At 41.2% G+C, this 25,891-nt stretch overlaps 1 protein-coding gene across 1 annotated transcript in view; it reads right to left on the bottom strand.

Moving 5' to 3' along the window:
- LOC149263227 (glycerophosphodiester phosphodiesterase GDPD6-like) overlaps positions 1 to 25,891 on the bottom strand; it is a 348,803-nt gene that overhangs the window by 175,935 nt on the left and 146,977 nt on the right. The window contains exons 3-4 of the mRNA XM_089387397.1: positions 12,184 to 12,367; positions 11,416 to 11,490 (exon numbers count right to left, since the gene is read on the bottom strand). Of these exons, the coding sequence (XP_089243523.1) occupies positions 11,416 to 11,490; positions 12,184 to 12,367 (259 nt within the window). The remainder of the gene's footprint in view (positions 1 to 11,415; positions 11,491 to 12,183; positions 12,368 to 25,891) is intronic.

The following is a 25,891-nucleotide window of genomic DNA, read 5'->3' as shown; positions in this document are numbered from 1 at the left end:
TCACCTTCCTGCTGAGTTTTTCTCCCAAAAGGGTTTCCCAAAGTATATCTTGTGTCAAATGTGTGTGCAAGTTTTTATTTCGTTGTTCTCTATTTTCTACATAATTTTTAAATTCGCACGCATGCACTATTAACCGTAAATCTACAAATCTAGAAATCTAATAAAATTGTAATAGTGTAAAATTTTCAGATTTTAAATATAAGTTTATTAGAACTATTATGACAAACTATCCAATGGAATATCCACGGTAGTTTATAGATCATATTGGTATCAAAGCAGGTTTCTTTGTGTGTATTGTGGATATTTGTAGGGGATCTAGATCCGCTGGGCCAAAAGTTGTAAAACCCTAATCATGGCCAATGAATCTGTGAATAACTCTCACAACCCTACAAAGGAGAAATTTTGCAATTGGAACAAGTCATTGATATAAATTGTAATGTAAATCTCCTCATGGAAACCCTGAGCAATAAGCTTGGGATATTTGGAAAAGATGGTAGTTCAAATGCAGAGGACAAATTAGAAGGGGGATTAGGAGATCAGGAAGAAACTGAGAACCAATCGAAGAAAGAACCCTGAAAAGATCAACCCAGTTTGAGTATAGTAAATCAATCACAACCCCTGTTTAAAATGGAAGCAAAGGTCGATATCAAATTGTAACACAGCGAGATCGATGCTCCGAAGCTAAATCATTGGTTGTAGCAACTGGAAGTGTATTTCAGTGTCCATCAAATTGAGGAAGAATAGAAGATTTCATTTGCACGGCTGAAATTAGAGGGCCATGCCCTAACTTGGTGGGAAAGCCACACGAAGACCCTAAGGTTGGAGGGAGAACCTCCAATGACTAAGTGGGAGGACTTCAAAACCCTCATTAAGTCACAGTTTTATCCTATTGGGTATGTAGATGACCAGTGGATCTGTTGGCACTACTTCAGGCAAAAGCTGGGGCAAAGTGTGCAGGAGTATACCCAGAGTTTAGAAAGATGGCCATAATGAGGGATATCTCCCCAACGAACCCAAATGTATGTTAGATTTTTTCGCATTGGATGTGTTCTAGCCTTGAAATTTTGTGAAGAGGCTAGAATGCGTCAGACCTCCAAAACCCATACATCGTTTCTGAAAAGTCTGCCTAGAAATGACTTAATTAGATTATTAGACAATTTTTAAATATTTCCTAAGTCTAAACTTAGGGAATATGACTAATTAATTAGAATTAATTAATTTATGGTGTGAATGTTCTAGAAACTCACACGGATCGACTTCAAGTTAATCCTAGTCATCGATTACGAAGTCTCAACAAAGGATTATAAGAAGAAGTCTATGGGGCTTGGAGGAATCACTTGTGCAGTTCGATTTCATGAGCAGATCAATTTCCTGAGTAGCAGCATTCAGTTGTCGGAGAAAGAGCCAGAAAAATCAAAGCAGTGAGAGAGGGGCGGGGATAGTGAAACTGGAGGAAGGATTCCAGTTCTGGTGAGTGCATCTGCAGAGAGGCAGAGGAGTCACAGTGAGACTGACGTAGAGCAGTGCAGTTACCTCTACAGGCAATTTCGAAATTGCTAGGGAGAAGCAGATTTCAGTGATCCGAAAACACAGGTTTGACTATTTGCTCAATTTCACCAAATATTAACTAAGGTTGCTTTTATGTGAATGAATGAGAGAAATTGGTTTTTTAAGTGCCTTTAAACATAAACTTGAAATCTGAACATAAGCATAAACAGCAAAGAAAATAAGAAGCAAACTCGAGATATTTGATGACAGAGTTTGTCCCTCCTGGACTACATCTCTGGGTCCGCTTCCAAAAAGTCTCAAAAAGTCTCTTTACATCAAATTTAGCCATTTTGGACTGTGCACACAGGCACCAATGGCTACTCTCAGAATGAAGGCCTCGGCCTCGCTCTCCACCACAACTTTCCGTTCTCAAAAAGTCCCAAGGATGGCCAAGATATGCCCAAAAAGGCATTTACAAGCACAAATAAAATAGAGTTCTGAAACTCACATTACCACTCCCTTAGCAGGGGCGCACTGTTAATATCTTTTATAAGGCCTCGGGCAAGTCCCAGGGTCAAACCCGCTGGCCTCCCGGGCAATACATAGCAATTCATTTTAAAAATCATAACCAATGTTTTATATATAGTGAGAAGGCCCAGCGGTGGTATATTAATCCACCCTGTGGCATATTACAATACCCAAAATTGAACATTATAAAATCCCCGGGCAGATATAGTTTTGTTGACGCCACAATGTATAGATATGTTTGTTGTAACGGCGGTGCCGCTAACCGTGAGACTGTGGTCACATATAAACATCCGCCCTGTGGCTACCTACTCCCTAGTTGTTACGTAGCAGTCCGGCGGTGATACATATCGTTACAACTCCGCGTCGATTTTAGTGGGGCTCCAGTAGATGTTTGGTAGCGATGCTAATTAATCCACGGGTTTGGCGGGACCGCCAAGTTGGCCGGCTTCGCCAACCCTTTCCCCACATAACCAAGTAACAGTTGTTTATATAAAACATTTGCGCTATGGTTTAATAAAGCACTGTCATGGGCCAGTGGCAAGGTTTTGTAGTGATGTAACGGAGGTCGTGGGTTCGACCTCGACTCTGCCCATCTGCCTCTGCGTCGACTTTGACCGCCTCTATGTTGACTTGGACCTGCCACATGTCACACTGAGAGACTGCCACTTGGCTTGCAAGGCCCATTTTTTTGTCTGTTCGAGAATAACTTCAGAACGCATGTTCTCACTCATACAGAGGCCATTTTCGAAACTAAATATGTTGTCGGAATAAGCGCGACGAGCTCTTTGGCTTGCCTCTGGTTTTGCGAGCATCTGAGACTGTAAAATTCTGAGCATTTTGAGGATCCTCCTGGATAATTCAGTGCCAGAAGCTGGGCAGAGGTTTCAGAGGCCAGGAGAGACATTTTCCAAGACAGCAACTGATCAGACAGCTTGAGGAGAATCTGTTTAGTGTTGAGTGCATGAGAAACTGCGTTAGGGTGATGCATGTTGAATTTTCTAAGTCTATCTATTAGAAAATTAATTTGTATTCTGTTGGTTTATTTCTTCTACTTGTTTAAATTCGAACAAGTTATTTAATACGTTTAAATACCAAAATAAACACAATACAGTCACAACATCTACAGATCAACAACTAAAAGAAAACAAGCACACAAGTGACACCGTTATTTTTGGACAAATGTCCCCGGAAAAACCCAATGCAAGAAAATCGGTGTAGCTATTCTAAGGGTATATTATTATGCAATATTTCCTTGAGTACAACTGGGTGCCTAACCAGCTCACCCGACAGAGAAAAATACATGGCAACAATACCTCTATATTCAGAAACAGGTATTCAGAAAACCTATCCCACGAAACCCTCTCTGGTGACTCTGAAGCTCAGCGCTGGCCCTTCTGGCCTCTGCGTCAGCCTCCTGCTGACCTGCGTCAACCCTAGGACCCTTTACGTCAGCCCTCTGAGGCACTGCACAGCCTCTGGGACCCTCTGCATCACTCCAGCAGCCTCTGCGTGGATGACACAATCCCTCTGGCCTCTGCATTGTCTTTGTTGGGCTCTGCGTGGCCTGAACTGGTTGTTGCTCTCGCTCTCCCTGCTTCTGTGCTGGTCTCTCAGTACTGTCTCTGCCTCTCTACCCAGTACTCACTGCCCCTCGTTGTTGATCACTGATTCAACTTTGCTTAGCAACCCCGCTCTAGCAAAATGAATGACTGATCACTCTGGTGTGTTCTCTAATTGATCCTTAAGCCTCCTCTTATACTTTTCTCGTTGGTCCATCAATGACCGAGATTAAATCTCTAATCAACAACTAAGATTAGATTTGGCTTGATCCATGACTTTTGGAACCTTCTAACCCAGTTTTATATTAATACCCATTAATATTTTATTTTTCCTAAGTTTAGACTTAGGAACTCCATTAAAAATATTAATTATTTTAATATCTCCCAAACCGGGTACAATCTGTCGAAACCATTTCTGGGTCTTGGAGACCTCATGTGCTTTAGCCTCTCCACCAATTTTCATGGCTAGGGTACATCCGTTGCTACCCCAAATCAACAATGCAGTCACTGTGTAGAGCAAGTTTGGATGGCTCAATTTGAGTTGAGGTCAGAGCCCGGATTTGTATGTGGAGGAAATTCCTCACTAGATTTTTCTTGCCAATTTTTCTCTGTAGGATTGCCATTTTCGGCATTCAGTTGTACTCAGACTATTTCAATGTTGCATAATAATAAAACCCTCAACTAGTGCACCAGTTTTCCCGAGTTGGGTTTTTTCAGGGACGAATGGTCCAAAAATAATTGTGTTATTTTATGTGTGTGCTAGTATTTCTTCTAGTGTTTATTTCTTCCACAGTGTGATTGATTCAGTATTTGTTGTCGCAAATAGTAAATAAACTGTTAAAATTAATTTAACAATTAGGATAATTATTTCCAGTTGCTGCAATAGGATTTGGATTTCCAGATTTTCACAATGTACTCAAGTATTTGGGGGGTCTACACCACCATCTGTGAGAGCAAGTGATGTTGTTACATCCCAAATTGGTATCAGAGCATAGATGATCAGCTAGAGAGCTCAATAGCGAAGGAAGAGGTGTGACAATTCCTACACTCTGAAGGAACCCTTACTGCAACAAATTTGAATCTACATCACCTACTTGATTTTTAAATTACATTCTGCAAGTTATTCTTCTGAATACTGAAGTAAATTACTTTTGTAGCCTACACTAATTAAATATTTGATCTCATGAAACAAAAACAGAGCAAAGAACAAGATACATAGGACATACTTACTTTTAGACACAATAGTCCCCGGAAAAAACCCAATGCAGGAAAATCGGTGCAGCAGTTCTGAGGGTTTATTATTATGTAGGAGAAATATCTGAATACAAATCTAGGATGCTCATCTAGCAATCTTTTGCAGAGAAAACATTGGCGGAAAATCTGAGTGAGTTTTACCTCACTTCACCTTGCAGAATTCCGGCTGATTCAGCACAAGACTGGCTAACCCCGGCTATTTCTGCGCTAGCCTTGCATCACCTTCTTTGCCATTTGAGTCAACTCTCCCAGCTATTCCAGTAGTTCTGGGCAATTCTGGATTCTGCGTTCTGCACTGGCTCTGCGTCAGCCCTGCATCACCTTCTCTGCCCTTTGCATCAGCTCTCCAGGTTGTTCTGACAGTTTGCGGCAGTTTCAGTTGTTCCAGGTAGTTCTGGATTCTGAATGACAGGTAGCTTTTCTATGTCAGCTCTCTCGACTACTGCGTCGCCCCTCTACAAGCTCTCTCTGCCTCTCTGTCAGTGTTCTCCAGAAAGTCCTTCCGGATTCTCACTGCCACTCTGCTACAGAATGATCACTTAGTTCGAATTTCGCAGCGTCCTAGCCCCAAAAATCGAACTCTAGATCAATTTTCTCCCTCTATGTGTATTTCCAAATGAACCCCAAACCTCCATTTTATACTTTTTCTGTTGAGCCTTCAACGACCAAAATTAAGTCTCTAATCAACGGCTAAGATTAAAACATGACTTGATCCGCCTTCTAGATCATTCTCACCTATTTTGATTAATATCCATTAATATTTTAATTTTCCTAAGTTTAGACTTAGGAACCCCATTAAAAATAATAATTATTTTAATACAATACAATCTGGGTGGAATTTCACCAAACTATTTCTGGATTCTCTAGAACTCATGTGCCTTAGCCTCTCCACCAATTTTCAAGGCTGGAGCACTTCCGATGCTACCAAAAACTAACAAGAGGGAGTTTTGTTGTTCATTGAGGGACAACAAGTCGAAACCCCAGAGGTAGCGCAGTCACCTTGGCCAAAAGGTCGAATCTCTTGAGGGGAATCAATTTTTTTGAGAGAGGGACAGAAAAATTCGATCTCTCTAGATCGAGGGATTCCAAAGGCAGAGGGAGCAGCCAGTATTTTTCGTAGAGCAAATCTCTAGCTAGACGCGGTAGTTTTACAGTAGTTTGCTAGAGCAAAACTAGCGTTAGGTGGAAGAAGAGCACACACTAAGGGAAAAAATTTCTCAAAGAACTTCTAGTCTCAAGAAGTTTGATTTCCCTTGTAGATCAGCAGTCGTTGTGAGCAGATTTTCTCACTCCAAAAGGGAGTGTGAATAGCGTAGCAACAGCTAAGCAAAAGGGAAGAGGAGATTTTCGACATTGTTTGAGATGGCCATTACTGGACTTCGAAATCAGGACAGGTTGAATGGTGCTTCCAACTATGTCATCTGGAAGGCAAGGATGTCCTTCCTTCTAGATGAATATGGCCTGAAACCATTCATAAATGCAGCGGTAGCTATCCCCATGGATGCAGATCAGCTAAAGGAGTATAAAAAGGAGATGGTGAGGGCAAAGAGGTTGATCCTTGACAGTGTTCGAGATCACATTGTATCACACAGAGCGGGCCGGGGAATGGCCAAGGTGATATGGGATACACTTTCCACGCTATACCAGGGCACTTCTGAGGAGCGGAAGATGTATTTGGAGGAAAAGATGAGATGCACCGGGATGCAGAAAGGGGAATACATAGACCCCTTCATCACCAGGATTCAAAAGATTCGGGATCAGTTGTTAGTTGTTGGGGCAACGCCTCAAGCCACAGAGCTAGTGCGATTGGCATTCAACAATGTCTCTAAGGAGTGGCAGGGATTCGTCCAAAGTATTTTGGGCAGAGAAACCTTGCCAAGGTGGGACAGGATGTGGGCTGATTTGCAGTAGCAGGAGTTGAGACGAGACCTAGTGAAGAACTCCATCAATGGCAACAACAGTGGATCGAAGTAGGTGAAGGAGGAGGGGAATGTGGCCCTCGCATCGAAGGGTCCCAGTCAAGGATAGGGGGGCAACAAAAGAAGAACCTGTCAAAGGTCAAGTGCTTCAAGTGTGGTGAGCTCGGTCACTATAGTACCCAGTGTCCTCTCAGGAAGAAGGACAAGGAGAAGAAGCAAGATCAACAGGTAGCATCAACAGAGAACGATAGGGTTTCCTCCAGGCACGAGGAAGACTTCGCCATGTTTTCTGACATACCTTCAAGGGTGAGGTGGGGAGATTTGGTGTTGTAGCCCAAGAGTGCTATAGATAGGGAGGATTCTTAAGGAGGCCCACCTCTTTAATCAATACCTTGCTACAGGGGCCCACATTATTTCTCGTAGAAGGATGGATCAATGGCAGTAGATGCAGTCAGATGCCAGAGTGACAGATGGAGAGACTAGTAGTGGTCAGATGCTAGGTAGTGCAGTGCAGATGGCACAGTTGAAAGTCAGCAACAACGCAGATGCCGTAATGACAGTGCGGATACTAGCAGTAGCCAGAGACTCGAGTGACAGATGCATTATTCCTGACACAATTGATTCAGTATTGAGGATGCTTTTCAGTTGTTGATGTTGCAGTTGCAGCAGCACAGATGCAGTACATATCAGAGTTGTCCAGTGGTTGATGGGCAGCAGCAGCCAGAAATTAGCAGTGTGACAGGAGATGATGCAGAGACAGGGTGTTGCTGCAAGGGGCAACAACTCTAGAACACATTCCTCGCTAAGAGAGAGTGTTAGTTTTTTTTAGCATTGGATATGTTGACCACTAGAGTGGCACCTGATGATTATATGAAAGACTCCATGCCCAAGGATGATACAGAGGACACTTGTACCATTAGATATCATCATTCAACAAAGTTTTTTAACTCTACTTCTATTTTCTCATCATCTTTCTTGTACCCAGATTCCACACCCCACGGGGAATTGTAATAAGTGATACTAGTAATTATGAGTTTTGATTCTATAACAAGCCTAGGATGTTGGGACTCAATTAGCAAATGAATACACCTTGGAGTGTTTAGGGGCTAGGTCTTCATAAATGTAATTTTGATATTTGTACTTATTCAAGAAAAGAGAATTTATTTTGATATTATTTGTCAATGAGTTTCTTGCTCATTGAAAATAGGTCAAGCACATTTTGAAATGCTTCTAGAGAGTCAAAGTCAAAAGGTAATTATGATAAGACCCTTTAAGGGCATGCTACATCATGTATGACATCATACAAGGTCAGGGGAACACCTCCAAGCATGGTCAAATCCTCTCCTAGCAGCAACAAAGTCTACAAGTAGCAAAATGATAGGTAAAATTGAATTATAGAGCAAAATTGTAAGTCGGCTTCAAGGACAGTCATGTCGGCTAGAAAAGGAGGGACAGACCTCTATTTATAGAGGTTGTCCACTCCTCAAAAGGACATCAATCTAACTCTAAAATCCGCATACACTAGAAGGGTAAAAATAACAAAGATAAGGGCAGAAAAAGGGTAACAAGGACAGCGAAGTCAAGAAGACAAAACAGCGAAGGACGAGGTCATTTCTAAAGCTGTTACAGTCACACGTGCGAAGGAATAAGGGATGAGTCTATGGCCAGATCAGCAATGAAATTGCAGATATATATTCTTTAAGGTTTGGGCTAGTAACTAGGCCTACAAAGGCCTCCTACTCCAGCGTTGAAGGTAACCTCACAAATGAAGGAAGGAGAGACAAAACCGAGGAAGATAGGACTGCTTCTAGGGCTAGAAACAGTGACACGTGCGAGGTGCAGGAAGGGTTTGGCAGCAATTTAAGGCAGTAGCATGAATATCCTCATTCAGATGTATACCTAGGCCTACAAGGTATCCAAAGAAAAATGAAGAAGCCTCTATCTATAAAGAAGTAAAGAAGCCCTAATATTCAAGGGTTTCCTAACCTAGAAGACAAAAGTGATGTAAGACAAATTTTGTGCTCTTGTTATTTTGTTTTGGTAGCAGTTTGATGAAGCACACACATATGCACTAATAAAAAGAAGAAGTATAAGCTAATAAGAAAAGTAAAAAGACTTCACAAATTGTTATCAAGTCACAGAGAATCATCACAACACTACTTTGCCCTAGATTCTCTAACATGGTATCAGAGCTAAGGTGACACATCAAGGAAAGGGCAACTCAAGAACACTCATCAAGGAGAAGCATCTACAAAGTTGAAGCATCAAGCCTAGAAGTCTCAATCACTTCAAGGTAAAGAAGGATCCACAATCCATCATTCACCAAGGAGTTCTACAAACCTAAAGGAAGAGCCTTACATAAAGGCACCTACAAAGAAGAGCATATTGGAGCAAGCTACAAGTCATCAAGCAAGAAGGCAACTTGAAGAGCATCAAGATCCAGGGAAGACAAGCCACCAAGCCTTCAAGGAGGAAGCAATTCCATTACATCTCAAAATCTATCAAGTAAGTACATGTCCCCTTCTGAATATACATCAATATCTTTTTGCAAGGAAAGCAATAAATTGGTAGGGACCAATAACTTTCTTTCATGGAAGAAGAGGACTGATCTACTTCTCAAGGAGAATGAACTCCTAGAAATTGTCAAAGGGAATATCAATATCCCTGCTAAGGAGGAGACTCAAGCCTTAGCCAAGTACAATAAGGATGAGACAAGAGCTCAAAGGATTCTGATAGAACCAATCAAAGACTCTCTCATTCCCTATGTCTCCAAGTTTGAGACATCGAAAGAAATTCATGATAAGGTAGTAGAGCTATTCTCGGTATCCACAACCGGAGAAGTAATATCCTTGAGGAATGAATTATACAAGATGAAGATAAAAAAGGAAGGAATAGCTCCCTACTTCATGAAAATCTCTGAAATGAGAGATCAACTTCAAGAGCTTGGGGTAGTCATGTCTGGCAGAGAGATGACAACTGTTATACTCAATGCTCTACCTGAGGAGTGTGGAAACTTCACATCTAGCATTTATGCCAATAAGGAAGCAACCACTCTCAGTGAAATGTGGTCTCTATGCAGAACAGAGGAAACCAGACTTAAGGCAAAAGAAGATGTGGGATCAAAGAGCAAGCATTTGCTACCATGGCCAAAAGAAAGGGTAAATTTGGCAAGCTTGATCCACGAAGAACAAACAACAAAGACATGTCCAAAATCCAATGTTTTGGATGCCAAGAATATGGACACTACAAAAGGAATTGTCCTAAGCTTAAGAAGGACAACAATAACAAAATGAAGAGGGACAACAATAACAAGCAGGAAAACTGACCATGCGCTCTTCTTGGGTTGCGGATTCTAACTCTGAACCTGCATACTCCCGCTTGAACTCTACTCTCTCTCAGTCTATGGAACCTACTTCCCTTGATCTATAGGCTTGCCCGTCAACTGATATAGACCATGCTCCCTAACTTTAATGACTGCTCCAGCAGAGTTAGAGCCTTTGGGCCTGAGCATCGCTTTCCCATTCACCTTGGTCACTGAGATAGACAACACATTGTACTTGAGCTCTGGTACCCACAGTACATCTTGAACTTGTAACAGCCCACCTAACTCCATCCTGCATGGCACAACACCTGACCCTCTGACAGCTTTTTAACTCTTGTCACCAACCTCCATGTGCAACTTTGAGTCCCATTCAGCTAGAATCTCAAAAACTTCACGTGAACCTGTGATATGCTTCTTGTATTGAGTCAGGAACTTCATTCGCTATATACTAAGTAGTAAGTACTACTGCAAATTGTTTGTAAAATTGTTCACAAGCAAACTGTTTATCGAAATGTCCCTTGGAGAAATTTAAGTGATACTGGCTTATTTAGGAATTAATTCGATAGGGACATTGCCGTGTTCCTTAAAACCATCAATATATATATATATGGGATATTACACAAACCCTGGATTGTCAACACCCTCATCTTGAAGGTAGAACCACTGCTCTTGCTTGTTCATTAGACAATCAAGATTCAAGATATCTTGGTGTAATGCCATATTTGCTTCTGCCTGGGAAACCCCTTCCAACAGACAATAATAATCATCCAGCATTGTGGCTGCCGCCTGTAATGCATTCTCACCTCCAGCTATATTTTATGTTATATTCTAGCAGGGTTTTCATAGAGCTACATTAATATCAAAGGGAGGTTGCTTTTGAGATATAAGAGTATGCCAAGAAGGTCTATGGAAAGGTGTAAAGTGAAAAAGAAACTCTTTCCTCCTAACAAGCAAGGGATTCCCTTTCTTCCATTTTATAAGGATCAGGTTGAACTCATAAGTCATTTGCACCATTCTGAAACAATTTCCGATGACATACACATCACAAATAGCTTGGAAGATCAATTAATTAAGATTTCTTCAACCCTTAGATGTTTGAGTATTATTCTAAGCTAGCTTGGTAACTAATAAACCAGCTTGAGAACTTTTAGGACTTGAAGACAGAAATTTAAAAGTAATCATATTTTGAGACCTACTGTGCTGAGATTAAATAACAAGGTGCAAAGCTTATAATGAGGCATTGCATAGAAATCAGTTTATATTATTATTCCAATGCTTAAAATGTACAATTATTACCCACATTTTCTAAGAACGTTATGTTCACTTCAAGGAAATGTCAACTTACAGTTATATGACTGATCACGAAATGCATATCTCTGCTTCACTCGCAGGGTCATAATCTCATCCAATGTGAAATCAACTGCGTGTCACACACAATAGAGTTAGCATTAAAACCTGTAAATTAAAATACAAATCCAAATCACAAAACCACAAACCCTATATAATTGTTTTTTCCACATTCAAATATTTTGAGTGAAGTTGCTAGTACTGATGTCACTCGAGGAAAATGTATTAGAGGCTGGGAAATTATACTCTCTAGGAACATAATGGTTTCTGTGTTGTGTGTGTCCTTTCAGCCAAAAAAACAACAAATGTTACCATCTCAAATAAAAGAAAAAAGAAGCAAGAGATCTCTAACTATGAAAAGGGAAAAAGAAACATCTTGTGTGTGAGTACACCAACAGAAGGTTATAGAATTTTGAAACAGTTATAAAGAGACTCAGGAACTACAACCATGTGTATGACACAAAAAGGCACCCATATATCATAATGAATGAGCTACGAGATTGGATTCAGTGCAAAAATTGTTAACAAGGGAGTTCCAGAAGGCAACATACGAGGGGATGATGCACAAAAAGAAAGGATGGATCTAGAAGTTGAGCCAAACAAAAATTAAACTGCTAATCTAACGAATTTAGAAATGTTACCTCTAAAAACCTTTGTAGGAGGGCAAAGACAAAATATTAATGATAAAGAAACACTAAATAGAAGTTTACAAGGTTAAATAGGTTATCTTATATATCATTTTTTAAGTGAGCCTACAAGAACATACCAGTGAACCATCCAGTGACATTTGCGCCCTGAACTTCATAGGTTCTTCTGCGATCAGAGAATTCCTTGTGTTTATGAACATCAGTTGTGTCATCTAATGTAACATCATGAAAGCATATGAGGGCACCATCTTTGGTAGCAAGAATATCAGTTTCTATGAAGTCTGCACCTTCTTCAATAGCTCTCTGGAGAAATCCACAAGTTAATTTGGATCTGTGAAACAACCTTAAACTACATAACATTGATAGAACTGCTGCAACAAGATCTCTGCTTTTGGTAAAAATTCTTATAATTGATCTAGGATGCAAGAAATAGAGGGTATTTATATGCATCAGATGATAAGAGACTGCCAAGTAAACTTCAAAATAAGGTATGGAACAGCCACAAGTAATGCAACATCGTAACCACCTAGCCAATCAGTGACATTTTGGCTTTTATCATATTGCTCTCTAACATAATATTTAAAAAACAAAAATTGAATTTCTCAGGTGCTAACGCTGCATGAGTTACAGAAAGTTGTCTAGTAAATATAATCAGGCAGGGTCATCATGGAATTTCAGCATCACTATCCAATGGGCTAGCCCAAAGTCCCAAGGAGTACGACTGATGCATAGGTAACACCCACATGTCTAAAGTCTAGAACAATGTTAATGATTATGAAGTTCAAATAACCACTTAGCTTAAGCCCAGAAAGTGACCAATCAAAAGTGTATGCACCCACAAAGCCAACTTGAATTTTCTGCACTAAATCCCCTACGGTTAAAGGATGTATGTTTGACTTCTAACATGTGCAACAGGAATATCACATGTCATAGAATTGGAATATAAGTATTAGCATGGTTACTAGACCCTTCCAAGTCTGAGTTGACTCTCAAGTTTGACTCTAATCTTTGAGGAAACCAAGTGGAGTCAGCTCTTCCTAGTCTAGCTTAGTCCTTGGATATACTCACATGACAGCTAACTACTGCTTGCAATCTTGGGAATATCTTTGGAATCCTCCACTAAAATAGTCATAATAGCTTATGTTAAGTTAAACACATATTCTGGATGGACTTCACTGACAACAGAAAAGAAAATGTGAAACATTTCAAAAATTGACTTGTCACATATAAGATTCAACATTATGACCCAAGATCTAGTCATAGCAAAATTTTGTAAGATGGCCATCCTTCCTCTGAATAAGAGACTAGTTATGTATTCCAACCGGAAAAAGATTGTAAGTTGTAACAATTAAACAAAATATTTCCTTCAGCACATCATCATTATAAGCAGCCTTTGGTCTTGTGATCCAAATGATTTTGCCAAGGAAGGTGCTACCAAAAGTGTCAGTTCGTTATCCTCGTGTCTCACAAGTTTTGGGCCAATTAAAGCATTCATTGCATGTTGCATTACATCCAACATTGTTTGCAAAAATAACTAATATAACTCATCCAAGTAGCTTTCCAACTATGCAAGGGTGTAAGCACTAACAAGAGCATTTTTGGAGCAAGGGAGTTGTTGTAGCTTATTCCCTAACTCAAACAAGTGTTGCTTTAGCATGTTTGCTATTTTCACTTCCTTAACATGACTAGGAATCACGTACACTCGCCGTTACTGAATTCTCAAATTTTTAATTATCCAAAATTTGAATTCTCACAAAAATCATTGGTCTACATATTATGTGGTTAAGGTTTTTGTTGTATAATAGTGGTTAGGATTTTGATAGAGCCAAATTGTTAGGCATGCTAAGTTTTCAGTTTAATGAGGGAATTGTTACCCACCACCTATGGGTAGTGGATATGGGAGAAAAAAATTCTTCTAGATGGTCCTCAGCGGGCAGCCAACAACCCCTTGCAGCGACCAAATAAGCTCAATGTGCCATTGTCTCCGCCACCTGAGCCAACCATGTGGTCCCTCGCCCACTTGTTATGATTGTATCTTTTAAGGTGGGCCTCCCGACCTTAAAGGTATGGCTTCTCATTGGTATAGTTGAGTAATTTTCATTACTTGTCATGGGCACTTTTGGGCATGGATCGCTGGGGTGATTCGGCAAAAAGAGCGGAATAGGTCTGTATTCTTGTCTCCACTGTCTGACTTCGTGGTTACCCTTGTATCTTAGTCCCGTGGGATCTCCTTTATTGGCCATTAGCTTTAGGGTTGGCACTACACGGAAAATCCTGATTTTGGTTGCGTGGTCCCGTTTCTCGACACCATCTATGTCACACCCTTTCCACTCATTTTAACCCCATTCATCTCTTTCCCCATTTGGGTCCACATGTGTCCACTAGGTCCACATAGGGTTAGCCTCCCCTTGTCCACGCCTTGGGTCGGACCTGGAACGATGCCTCGGAGCAATGTTACTTGGGAGCGGGAGCGACCATTTTCAGAAGCTCCCGGTTTGGGAGCAAATCCCGGAGCGATTTTTTAAAAATATATATATTTTTTATATTTTTTAATTTTTGATACATATATGTCAACAAAAACATGTAGAATGATGAAATAGACATAAAAAACATAAAAAAACATAAATTGATCATTGAACCATATCACATCAATCATCTAGAAATTATAATCGTCATCAACCATGTCCACAAGTTAGTAAAATACATATTACAACTGCAACATATTGAGTCTTATAAATCATGATTCATCAAATTCAATATTAAAGTTTCAACTTCAAGCTTTCAGAATTGAAAATTCAATAACATTTATCATCATTGATCACCAAAGTAACAAGATGTACTTGTAAGCCAAGTTTAACCATTACAAGAAGTAATATCGAAGATATTTCTAAGTCCTAACTTCTAACTGTTAACATGATATGAAATGTTAAAAATTTATAAAATGAAACATGAATAATGAGATGAAATGAAACAACTTTAGTCTTTCACAAAGCATCATATTCATAATTCACAATCATTACCAATGAGTTATAATTGCCAAGGCCCAACTTCAAACTTCAAATTTTCATTGTCACAGTGATATAATGTTTACAAAAAATATCATAATGTCATAATGATATGAAAGAGTCAAGAGTCAAGAGTCAAGGACTCAAAACTCAACAGTTATGAAAACTAAAGTCTAATAGAAACTAAAAAAGACAAGTAAACTGTAAATCTACAAGTGGCCCTTGCCACGAGAGTCTCCAGGAGTATAAGCAGGTCGTGGTGGTCTTCTAGGAGTCTCCCGCACAGACCGACGACCAGAACTAGAGCCTCCACGCGAGGGTGTCGATGGAGGTGGCGACAGCAATGGAACAAGACTCGGGCCCCGAGCACTGCTACTGGATGGTGGAGGTGGAGGTGGCATGGCTGCTGCAGCTGCTTCATTTTCATCCCGTACAAGCTCCTCTTCTAGTTCTTCAATATGTACAATGCCATCCTCCAAATTGTCGTCCTCAGGGTGATTGTCCCAAATTTTATATGTGGGATCTTCATTAGCCCGATCACAGTAATGGCTCAACAACCTCAAGTTGTAGTGCACATAAACCAAGCTTTCTGCTCGGTTTTCGTTGAGTCTGTTTCTTTTCACATTATGTATATAACTGTAGGTGCTCCAACACCTCTCTGCAGAAGAAGAATTTACAACCTGTGAAAGAACTTTTTTTGCCAATTTTGGCAAAAGTCCGTGGCCGCCATATGTTTCCCACCATGTGAGAGAATCAAATTTATCTTTGTCGTCCATTGCATGGAAGTTACCATACAAACCACTGCCAGTGAAGTATCTGCCTATTTCAAGGCGCACAGCTGCACATTCCTCCCTGTCAGGCACCAACTTTTCTAATGCTTCCAGATATCCTCTAGTTACCTCTCGATCTAAATGGGGTTTGGTCCTAACACCACCCCCTGCTGCAGGTTTGCCCAACCAAGATTCTGAGTAGTATTTTGGCGTAAGGATATACGCCAAGCAATGTAGTGGAAGGTTAAGCCTATTCCACCGTTCACACACACAATCATGAATAAGTTTGTACAAGTTGGGATCTCTATTATGAACAATGTCTTTTATTTCCCCCAACATGGTATCCATTTGCTCATACACCTCGCCAATCACTGGTTTGTCTGTATCTGCAAACCGAATCATGTTATAAATTGGCTTGGTGAAATCCAATACCTGTCTCACAGTTGTCCAAAACTGCCCATCAAGAGCGGCCTCCTCCACTGTTTCAAAACCTGCCATGTCAGCTACATTTGTAGCCCTTTCCTTTAACACCTGCCAATGTGGACTTGATACCATGCTAGCTAATGCCTCTCTTACCTTCAAAAGGCGCCTGAAGGTGAGGTAATAGCTACCAAATCTAGTCCTCGCAATCTTCAGCAACTCCAATCTCGAGTGACTGCGGAAAAGGCCATGGGTATTGCTATGATTTGTAATAAATTTTATCATTTTTTTTCCTTTCTTGTACAAATCACCAATCCATTGGTATTGTTCATTTTTGTTTTTGACAATATCATGCAATAGAAGGTTCAATGTGTGAACCAAACATCCAGACCAAAATATGTTCGGGTATTTATCCTCAATAATTGCTCCCGCTGCCTTACAATTAGGAGCATTATCAGTGATGACTTGGATGACATTGTATGGGCCAATACGCTCAATTGTTTCAAGCAATGCTTCTGCAATGTTGATAGCGGTCTTGAACTTGTCTGAGTAATCATGTGCAGCTAGAAAGATGGGACCACTTCGGGACACAGCAAGAACACTTATCAATGGCTTGCCTTTTACATTTGTCCATCCATCAGATACAATGGACACCCCATTGTCAGTCCAAGAACTTGTCATTTTATTCAAAGAATGTGATATTTTTGCTTTTTCATGATCAAGGCCAACAGTTCTTGCCTTGTCATACCCAGGGCTCTTGTATCCTTTAGGGGCATCATTTATGGCAGAAACCATTTCGTGCCAATAAGGTGAGCGTAGAACATTGAATGGTATCCCACATGCATAGAGGAACCTGTAAACTTTTGAATCCACATCATTCCTACACCCCTCATCAAGGAAATCTGATATGGTTCTACGCCTCAAAGATGATGACCCTGTGCCTCCATGTCCATATCCACTGCCTTGGCCTGAGGATGCTGAAGGAGTTCTTTGTGAGCTTGGTTCAAAGAAACCCCTTGATCTTTTTGTTCTGTATTGGGCTTCCTCCTCTTCCTTTATGTATTTGGCTCTATCTGCTGTTGACACCGCTGCACAAGTTTTGATTCCTATTTGTTTCTCTCCATCCCATGGCCTTTTCCCGCAGAGGTGTCTTCTAGCACGGGTGTATGAACCTGTGTAATCAGTGTTGCAATGGGGGCAATGAAATTTAGTGGTTCCACCCCCTCTCCCTGTTTCAGCTCTTTGAACATATTTCCACAGTGGAGTTTGGTCTTGTTTAGTTTTTTGAGGGTCATGTTCACCCTCCTCCACCTCCTCCTCACTGGGGTTTTCACCCATTTGACTTCCTCCGGCTTCTTCATCCACCTCTTCAGTTTCAGGCCCCCTCCGTTTCCTACTCTCCACCACCATAATAACCATAAAAGGGATCAGGAAGAGGAAAATGCCAATAAATATCCCCAGGTCCATGGTGTTTGATGTTTGTAGGGTTTGAGTCTTGAATCTGCAGGATAATTTAGTTTATTGGGATTAATTCATTTAATTTATTAATTTAATTTAAATACATGATCTTTAAACTCAAAGAGCTAAATTAAACTAACCAAACTAACTACCTAACCAGCTAAACTAACTAAATGATTAAGTTACTTACCTCTGCAAGCTTGCTCCTCGCTCCTTGGCACTTGCTCCTTGCTCCTCAGCTCTGGCTCCTTGCTCCTCAGCTCTTGCTCCAGCTCTCAATCTCTTGCTCAAGCTCTCAATCTCTTGCTCAATCAAGTTGAAATGAAATGTTTTTGCCCCATTGGGCTTATAAAATATAAAAAAATTTCTAAAATTTTGGGAATTTTCGGGTCCGGCGGATTTTTTTTCCGCCGAACCGCTCCCGGTCCGACTAAAATCGCTCCCGGAGCATTTTTTAATGCCCGGGAGCGATCAGGGAGCGATCGCTCCCCGATCGCTCCCGGGCATTAAAAAACGCTCCGGGAGCGCGGGAGCGATCGCTCCCTGAAACGCTCCCTATCAGACCAGGGAGCGTAAATTTTTTTACGGGAGCGCGCTCCCGACCTGCTCCCGAGCCGCTCCCGCCCGGAGCGCGCTTCGGAAGCGGGTTCGAAGGGGGGGGGCGCTCCCCCGCAACACTGCCTCAGAGGTTGATGCAGCTAAAAAGAAAAGAAAAAGCTTAATTTGGCCACTCTCAACAGGAAATGTACCACAAGATGCAAAAGATGGTCAGGACATACAAATTTAGCACGTGGGCAAAAACCAAACATGAGCTCTACCCCTTATCCATGGTCATCATCCTAGTTCCTATGGGCCTTAGATGAACCCCCTCTATCATTAAGGAACCCATGATTGTCCCAACCCCTGGTGGGCGATGAATTGCCACACCTTAAGGGGCTATCCACTACTACATATTACACATCATGCTCTCATCCCCTAGAGCCTTGAGAAGTTATGGAGAAAAATCAATCAAAGGCAAAAGGCATATGAAGAAGGCTGGAAAAACAAAGGTCGAGGTAACTCATGTACCACTATTTTCTCCCTCCTACACTCATATACCCAGGTGTGGGCTTCCCTTATTATAGCTACCCTTGCACCATGACATGTGGACTGGATGATTCACCTGATCCCCACTCCATTCCATTATTATATCATTTGCCACCTACCACTTGAGGGATGTGCCATGGACATGTCACCCCCTTTAGAGATTGGAACCACCTAATAGGGTCCTTGGATACCCCCCTATTGAACTTGGAGACACTTGTACATGCCAAAACCCACTATGGAAGGGCATGCCACCATGAAGTGCCCCATTGATCCTATGACTTTTAAGCTTTATTACTTAATTATTCTAATGACTTGTTGTATTGGAGGGCAAGGGGACGCATTGGACCTTATGCACGATTGCAGTTGGGTCTTCATTTGGGGCTTGGTCTCCTTATATGAGTCCTAGCCCTCCAGAGAGCCACATTGGATTTTGTAAGGTGAGCGATGAGAGCCATGGACCTCCACCATACTAGATATTACTTCATTGATCCCCAACAACACTCATTGATTATTAGTGTTCCACCTTTGGGATGAGGATGATGCACTTGGTTCACCATGTCCAGCCAGCTCCACAGTTGCACCATACACTTGGCAAATGTACCAAGGTCTAGAGGATGTCTCTTGCTGCAAAGGGAGGGCTTATGTCATTACTCCAGCCCTTACAGATGGTCTATAAGCATATTCGACCCATTTGGAAACCCATGAGGACGTCCTTGTGCCCCCCCTACACCACTTGGGACCACAACAGGTCCCTGCTTGGAAAGCAAGGGGCCAACCCCTTGTCCACTATGTTTGGAGTCCAGTTCTTCATCATGGCACCCCTTGGACTTCTTTAGACCTCCTCAAAGGCCCAACGACTAACTTTGTTCATCATTCGACCCTCTTAAGAGGCTTTTTATAATGTTATTGAGCTATTTGGTGGGCTACCAAAATTATTGTTATTATGCACATTATTTTATTTTAGGGGCTCAATTAGGACAATTTAGCTAAATCAAATTCATTAGAGTGTTTAAATACAAGTGAGATGATTCATTTTGATCATCATCACTTGGATTGGGTTCTTGTCTCTTGTGATATTTTCACTATCCCTTTGGAGGAGGATTTTGGATGTAATGGATGAATTTTGATGTTTGGATATCTCTCTCTTGTCTTGCAACTTCACTATTGGCATAATTTTGGTGATTGGATATACTCTTTGCACATGTAAGTAATCTTTTCATGACTATTCTTGTTATTTATACATTGATGTTGTTGGGATTTTCGCTATACTAGATCTGAAATTTATTGCTTTTCTTATGCAAAATTGTGGAAATTTGGCCTTTTGTAGAATTGCATCATCTTTGTATCATGTGTGAATGTTCCTGGAGATTGTTTCTATTAAACATATCTTGATAAGTCATCAATTATTGCAAATTGAAGAATAAATTCTTCTAGCAGCTACTCTCATGCCCTAATTGACATGCGAAGTTGTTTAGGAGGCTCCTTGATTGGGTGTAGTTCCTCTAAATCAAAAATTTCATCTTGACTCCATCTTCCCTGAAGGACTAGGCATTGATCCTTCCATAGGTGATCATTTTCAAAGAGAATTCCTCTCACCTTCCCCTCTTTTTCTAGGTCTTGCCTCCATAGGTCACCTAGGGCATCACTTTTCAAATGATTTAGTCATCAAAAGAATTCGATCTCTTGCCGACAATTGTGTTGGTGTGTCCTCAAGAAGCCGTCCAAATTTCACGAGATTCTGATGGTGGGATCTTGGGATATTTCACCCTAGCTTGATGATCAATTCTTGCCCTCGGTCCCCCATTGGCTAGTAACCTCATTGGGATCATAGCACTAAATCATCAAAGCAAGATTCTTTCTTTGATCCTCTTCCTTTCCCCAATTAGGTCAAGTACATCCTTAATTGATCAACTCCAATTCCTTGACCTAATTTCGGGTCCACTTGGCCCTTGGTGGTCCCGCAACTTGTTGACTCTAATTCCACAAAGATCACTTAGAAGCCAACCATTCATAAAGCCTTTTGAGACGAAGGGTTTCCTTAACAAAGCATACCCCTAAACCCTATCCTCAAAACCCCTCTTAGCCTTTCCTAGAGAGCCCATCACCTTGCTTCTAAAGCAAGCAACCCATTTAATTGACTGTGTCTTGCGAATAGGCTTAGGAATCACTTCCTTATCTTATCATTGGTTGTATCTATTCTAGTGATTCCTCACATACCGAGACTCCTCCCATCGGTAAAAGTCTGTAAAGAGCAGGGAGCCTTTGCTGAGGTGATAGTGGGTTATTGCTCCATTGTTACCTTGACCTAGTAGTTGCTCTATAGGATCCCCCCTAGGACCCCCGCTAGTTTGAGCGGTAACATTTTTGGCACTGTTGCTAGGGACACGAGACGTGTGTCTTGTTCCTCATACGACATTAGTGACATGTCAATTTGGCAACTCCATTGGAAGAACGAAGCCCTAGTTCTTCATTGAACCTCAAAGTCAATGCTTGTAGGGTGAAGCAAGCATTTGTTAAGGCAATTTTAGTTCACCCTAGCGACTCCCGTGATATCAATATATAAAGATCAATGGCTTTTAAAAGGCTTCATGAGTGGTTTCCTACTTTGGATATCACATGGATTCCAGGATACCCAAATGGCCTAGATTGAAAGTTCATGCAAAATATGCCACAATTTGAGGGTGATCCATCCACAGCAATTGACCACATAGCAAAACTTATCAAGCATGCTTCTGAGGTTAATGTGGTTCATCTAGACAACCTCATGGAGTTATTTATTGCCTCTATTGAATACAAGCATTGAGGTTGGCTTGACTCGTGTGAGCCTGAAAGCATTTCATCTTTTATTGAGTTGATCAACAAATTCTTGAAGTATAAGGGACCGAAATTTCAATCTAATGAAGTTGCTTGTGAGAGCCTAGAGGCAACCCTCCGAAGGGAAGGTCTCATTAGTCAAGATGAAGAGGTTGGAGATAATCTTGAGGATCTAAGTGATGAGCAGGAAGATGAGTCCTCGTTGGGTCCACATGATGAAAAGGATGATTTTGAGAACACGTGTGTTGGGAAGGATGAGTCTATGGAAAGTGAAGTTGAGACTAACCTTACCTTTCTCAAGGATATTACTCCCGACGACTCCCCTTTTCAGAACCTTTAGGAAGGTGATCCCATTAGCCCATTGAAAGATGACATTGGAGATTACTTCCACATTGAAAAGGAGAAATGGGAAATTGTTGGTCCTCAATTTGATTGTGCTCACATTTATGACACTGACAAGGATGATGAGGTTGAGATTGGTTTTCCCTTTCTCTCAAGCATTGTTTATGATGACATACCCATCGATACCCTTGGGAAGGAGAATTATTATTCTCCCTTGCATAAAGAGGGGCAGTTGGAAGTAATCAATTTTCCTTTTAGGGGAGACCCAATCTTTGATACTAATAATGATGAAATCGTTAAGGCTCCTATCTATACTCCTTATGATTATATATTCAAATCACTTGAGCCTTTAGATTATGATTTTGAGGAGGAAAAACCTATTGAATATAATACTTCACCTTCCCCATCGCCTTTCCCTCTTGTTCATCATTTTGAGTCATCCATAAGTAATTCCCTCACCCCTTGTCATACGATCTCAAGTAACCATGAGCCCTTTTCCCCCTCTGAATATAGTGTCAAGGAAGAGCCCCTCATTGAATATACTTTATCTCCTTGGACACCCCCTCAGGATTATGATCACTCCATGACCTCCCCTCTCTAATGTGACCATCACCTTCAGAAACCTATTTGTTGCGCTACTTCCTTCCCTCACCCTTCATTCCCCTCCCATCATGACCTTATGGCCACCACAAAGCATAAAATTATGAACAATGATTGTGATAGGGAGTTCTTGAGAGTGATCATCCATTCAACCATTGTGTACTTAGAGGGAAAGCCCCATACTTCTAGATTGACTTATTTTCCTAGGGCTTTCTGTTACCTCAAATTGAGATCATATTTTCCCACCTCCCACCTGCTTCATCCTTTTTGTGATTAAGTCAACATTCACTTTGGGATTTGCTACATGTATAATCATATTGACAGGCATATGTATATTGATATTATGATATGCTGGTTTCATTGGCTTTATGATTACACTTAGTATTAACAGTGTACTATATGCATGTTAGGTTAGTTGCATTGCATGCTAATTTTTGCATTAGAATTAACATCATATGATATTATCATAATACATTAGCTGCATTTAGAATAAAATTACAATGAAAATAATTTCACATTCTGTTGATTTTTATGGCCTAATACAAAGTGCAGGTGATCATAAGACACCACAAAAACATGTTGCCCCGTGTGCTTGGTCTTTGATATGTTCAGGTGACAGGTCTGCGGTACCAAGAGATCGTTGGTGTTCTCATGACCTACCGTTCGAGTAGCTTTGCGCACTTTCCCGAGAGATCATGTCCCAGTTGGAGCCAGATGTTACCCACCACCTATGGGTAGTGTATATGGGAGAAAAAAATTCTTCTAGATAGTCCTCAACCGGCAGCCAACAGCCACCAGATAGCTCGATGTGCCATTGTCTCTGCCACCTGAGCCAGCAATGTGGTCCTTCGCCCACTTGTTATGATTTTATATTTGAAGGTGGACCTCCCGATCCTAAAGGTATGGCTTCTCGTTGGTATAGTTGAGTAATTTTCCTTGCTTCTCATGGGCACTTTTGGGCATGGATTGGTGGGGGGATTCGGCGGAAAGAACCGGTTAAGTCTGTATTCTTGTCTCCACTGTTTGATTTCGTGGTTACCTTTGTATCCTAGTCACGTGGAATCTCCTTTACTAGCCATTAGCTATAATATTGGCACTACATGGAAAATCCTGATTTTGGTTGCGTGGTCCCGTTTCCTGACACCATCTATGTCGCTCTCTTTCCACTCATTCTAGCCCCATTCGTCTCTTTCCTTATCTGAATCCACATGTGTCCACTCGATCCACATAGGGTTAAGTCACCCCTTCCCCTTGCCACACCTTGGGTCAGGCCTGGAACGATGCCCCGGAGGTTGATGTAGCTAAAAAGAAAAGAAAAAACATAATTTGGCCACTCTCAACAGGAAATGTACCACAAGATGCAAAAGATGGTCGGGACATACAAATTTAGCACGTGGGCAAAAACCAAACATGAGCTCTACCCCTTATCCATGGCCATCACCCTAGTTCCTATGGGCCCTAGATGAGCCCCCTCTATCATTAAGGAACCCATATCTTTCCCAACCCTTGGTGGGCGATGAACTACCCCACCTTAAGGGGGTATCCACTGCTACATATTACACATCATATTCCCGTCCCCTAGAGCCCCAAACAGTTATAGAGAAAAAAAAATCAAAGGCAAAAGGCATATGAATAAGGGTGGAAAAACAAAGGTCGAGGTAACTCATTTACTACGATTTGCTCCCTCCTACTCTCATATACCCAGGTGTGGGCTTTCCTTATTATAGCTACCCTTGCACCTTGACATGTGCACTGGATGATTCCCCTGATCCCCACTCCATTCCATTATTATATCATTTGCCACCTACAACTTAAGGAATGTGCCATGGACATGTCACCCCCTTTAAAGGTTGGAACCACCTAATAGGGTCCTTGGTTAACCCCCTATTGAGCTTGGAAACACTTGTATATGCCAAAGCCCACTATGGAAGGGCATGCCACCATGAAGTGCCCCATTCATCCCATGACTTTTAAGTTTTATTACTTAATTATTCTAATGACTAGTTGTATTGGAGGGCAAGGGGACGCAATGGATCTTATGCAGGGTTGCAGGTGGGTCTTCATTTAGGGCTTGGTCTCCCTATACGGGATCCTAGCCCTCCAGTGGGCCACATTGGCATTTGTAGGGTGACCATTGAGAGCCATGGGCATCCACTAGAGTAGATATTACTTCATGGATCCCCAACAACACTCATTGATTGCTCGCGTTCCACCTTTGGGATGAGGATTATGCACTTGGTTCACCATGCCCAACCAACTCCACAGTTGCACCATATACTTGGCAGATGTTCCAGGGTCCAGAGGATGTCTCCTGCTGCAGAGGGAGGCTTATGTCATTACTCCAACCCTTACAGATCGTCTACAGGCATATTCGACCCATTTGGAGACCCATGAGGATGTCCTTGTGCCCCACCCTGCACCACTTGGGAGCACCACAGGTCCTTGCTTGGAAAACAAGGGGCCAACCCCTTGCCCACTATGTTTGGAGTCCAGTTCTTCATCATGGCACCCCTTGGACTTCATTAGGCCTCCTCAAAGGCCCAACGACTAACTTTGTTCATCATTCGACCCTCTTAAGAGGCTTCTTATTATGTTGCTGAGCTATTTGGTGGGCTTGTCACCAAAAATATTATGCACATTATTTTAGGGGCTCAATAGGCCAATTTAGCTAAAATCAAATTCATTAGAGTGTATAAATACAAGTGAGATGATTTGTTTCGATCATCATCACTTGGATTGGGTTCTTATCTCTTGTGCGATTTTCGCTATCCCTTTGGAGGAGGATTTTGGATGTAATGGATGAATTTTGATGTTTGGATATCTCTCTCTTGTCTTGGAGCTTCATTATTGGCCTAATTTTGGTGATTGGATATACTCTTTGCACATGTAAGTAATCTTTTCATGTCTATTCTTGTTGTTTATCCATTGACGTTTCTAGGATTTTCTATGAAAATTTCATCTATGGCAGTAACTGGAAATTATTTTCCTAATTGTTAATTTAATTTAACGATTTATTTGCACATACAAACAACGAATAATTCTCTACTGCAATTTTCACCATAAAAATACTGGAAACTGAGAGATTCTAGCACACACAAAATTTAACACAGTTAAATTGGACAATTGTCCCCAAAAAACCCAACTTGGGAAAACCAGTGCAACATATGAGGGTTTTATTATTATTCTTCGGTGATTTGGGATAGCATTGGATGTGCTCTAAGCCTCAAATTTTGCAGAGAGGCTTGCGTACAGGTATTCCAAAGAACCCAGAAAGCGTTTTGGGAAATTCCACCCAGAAGTGATTTTATTAAAATAATTAATATTTTTAATGG

The sequence above is a fragment of the Pinus tabuliformis genome, chromosome 6 (assembly GCF_031772625.1).
Source record: "Pinus tabuliformis cultivar Carrire ecotype Pingquan chromosome 6, CPIR1, whole genome shotgun sequence".
NCBI classification, from domain to species: domain Eukaryota; kingdom Viridiplantae; phylum Streptophyta; class Pinopsida; order Pinales; family Pinaceae; genus Pinus; species Pinus tabuliformis.
The sequence above is the reverse complement of the archived record's forward strand: the minus strand, read 5'-3'. Positions and strand labels throughout refer to the sequence as shown.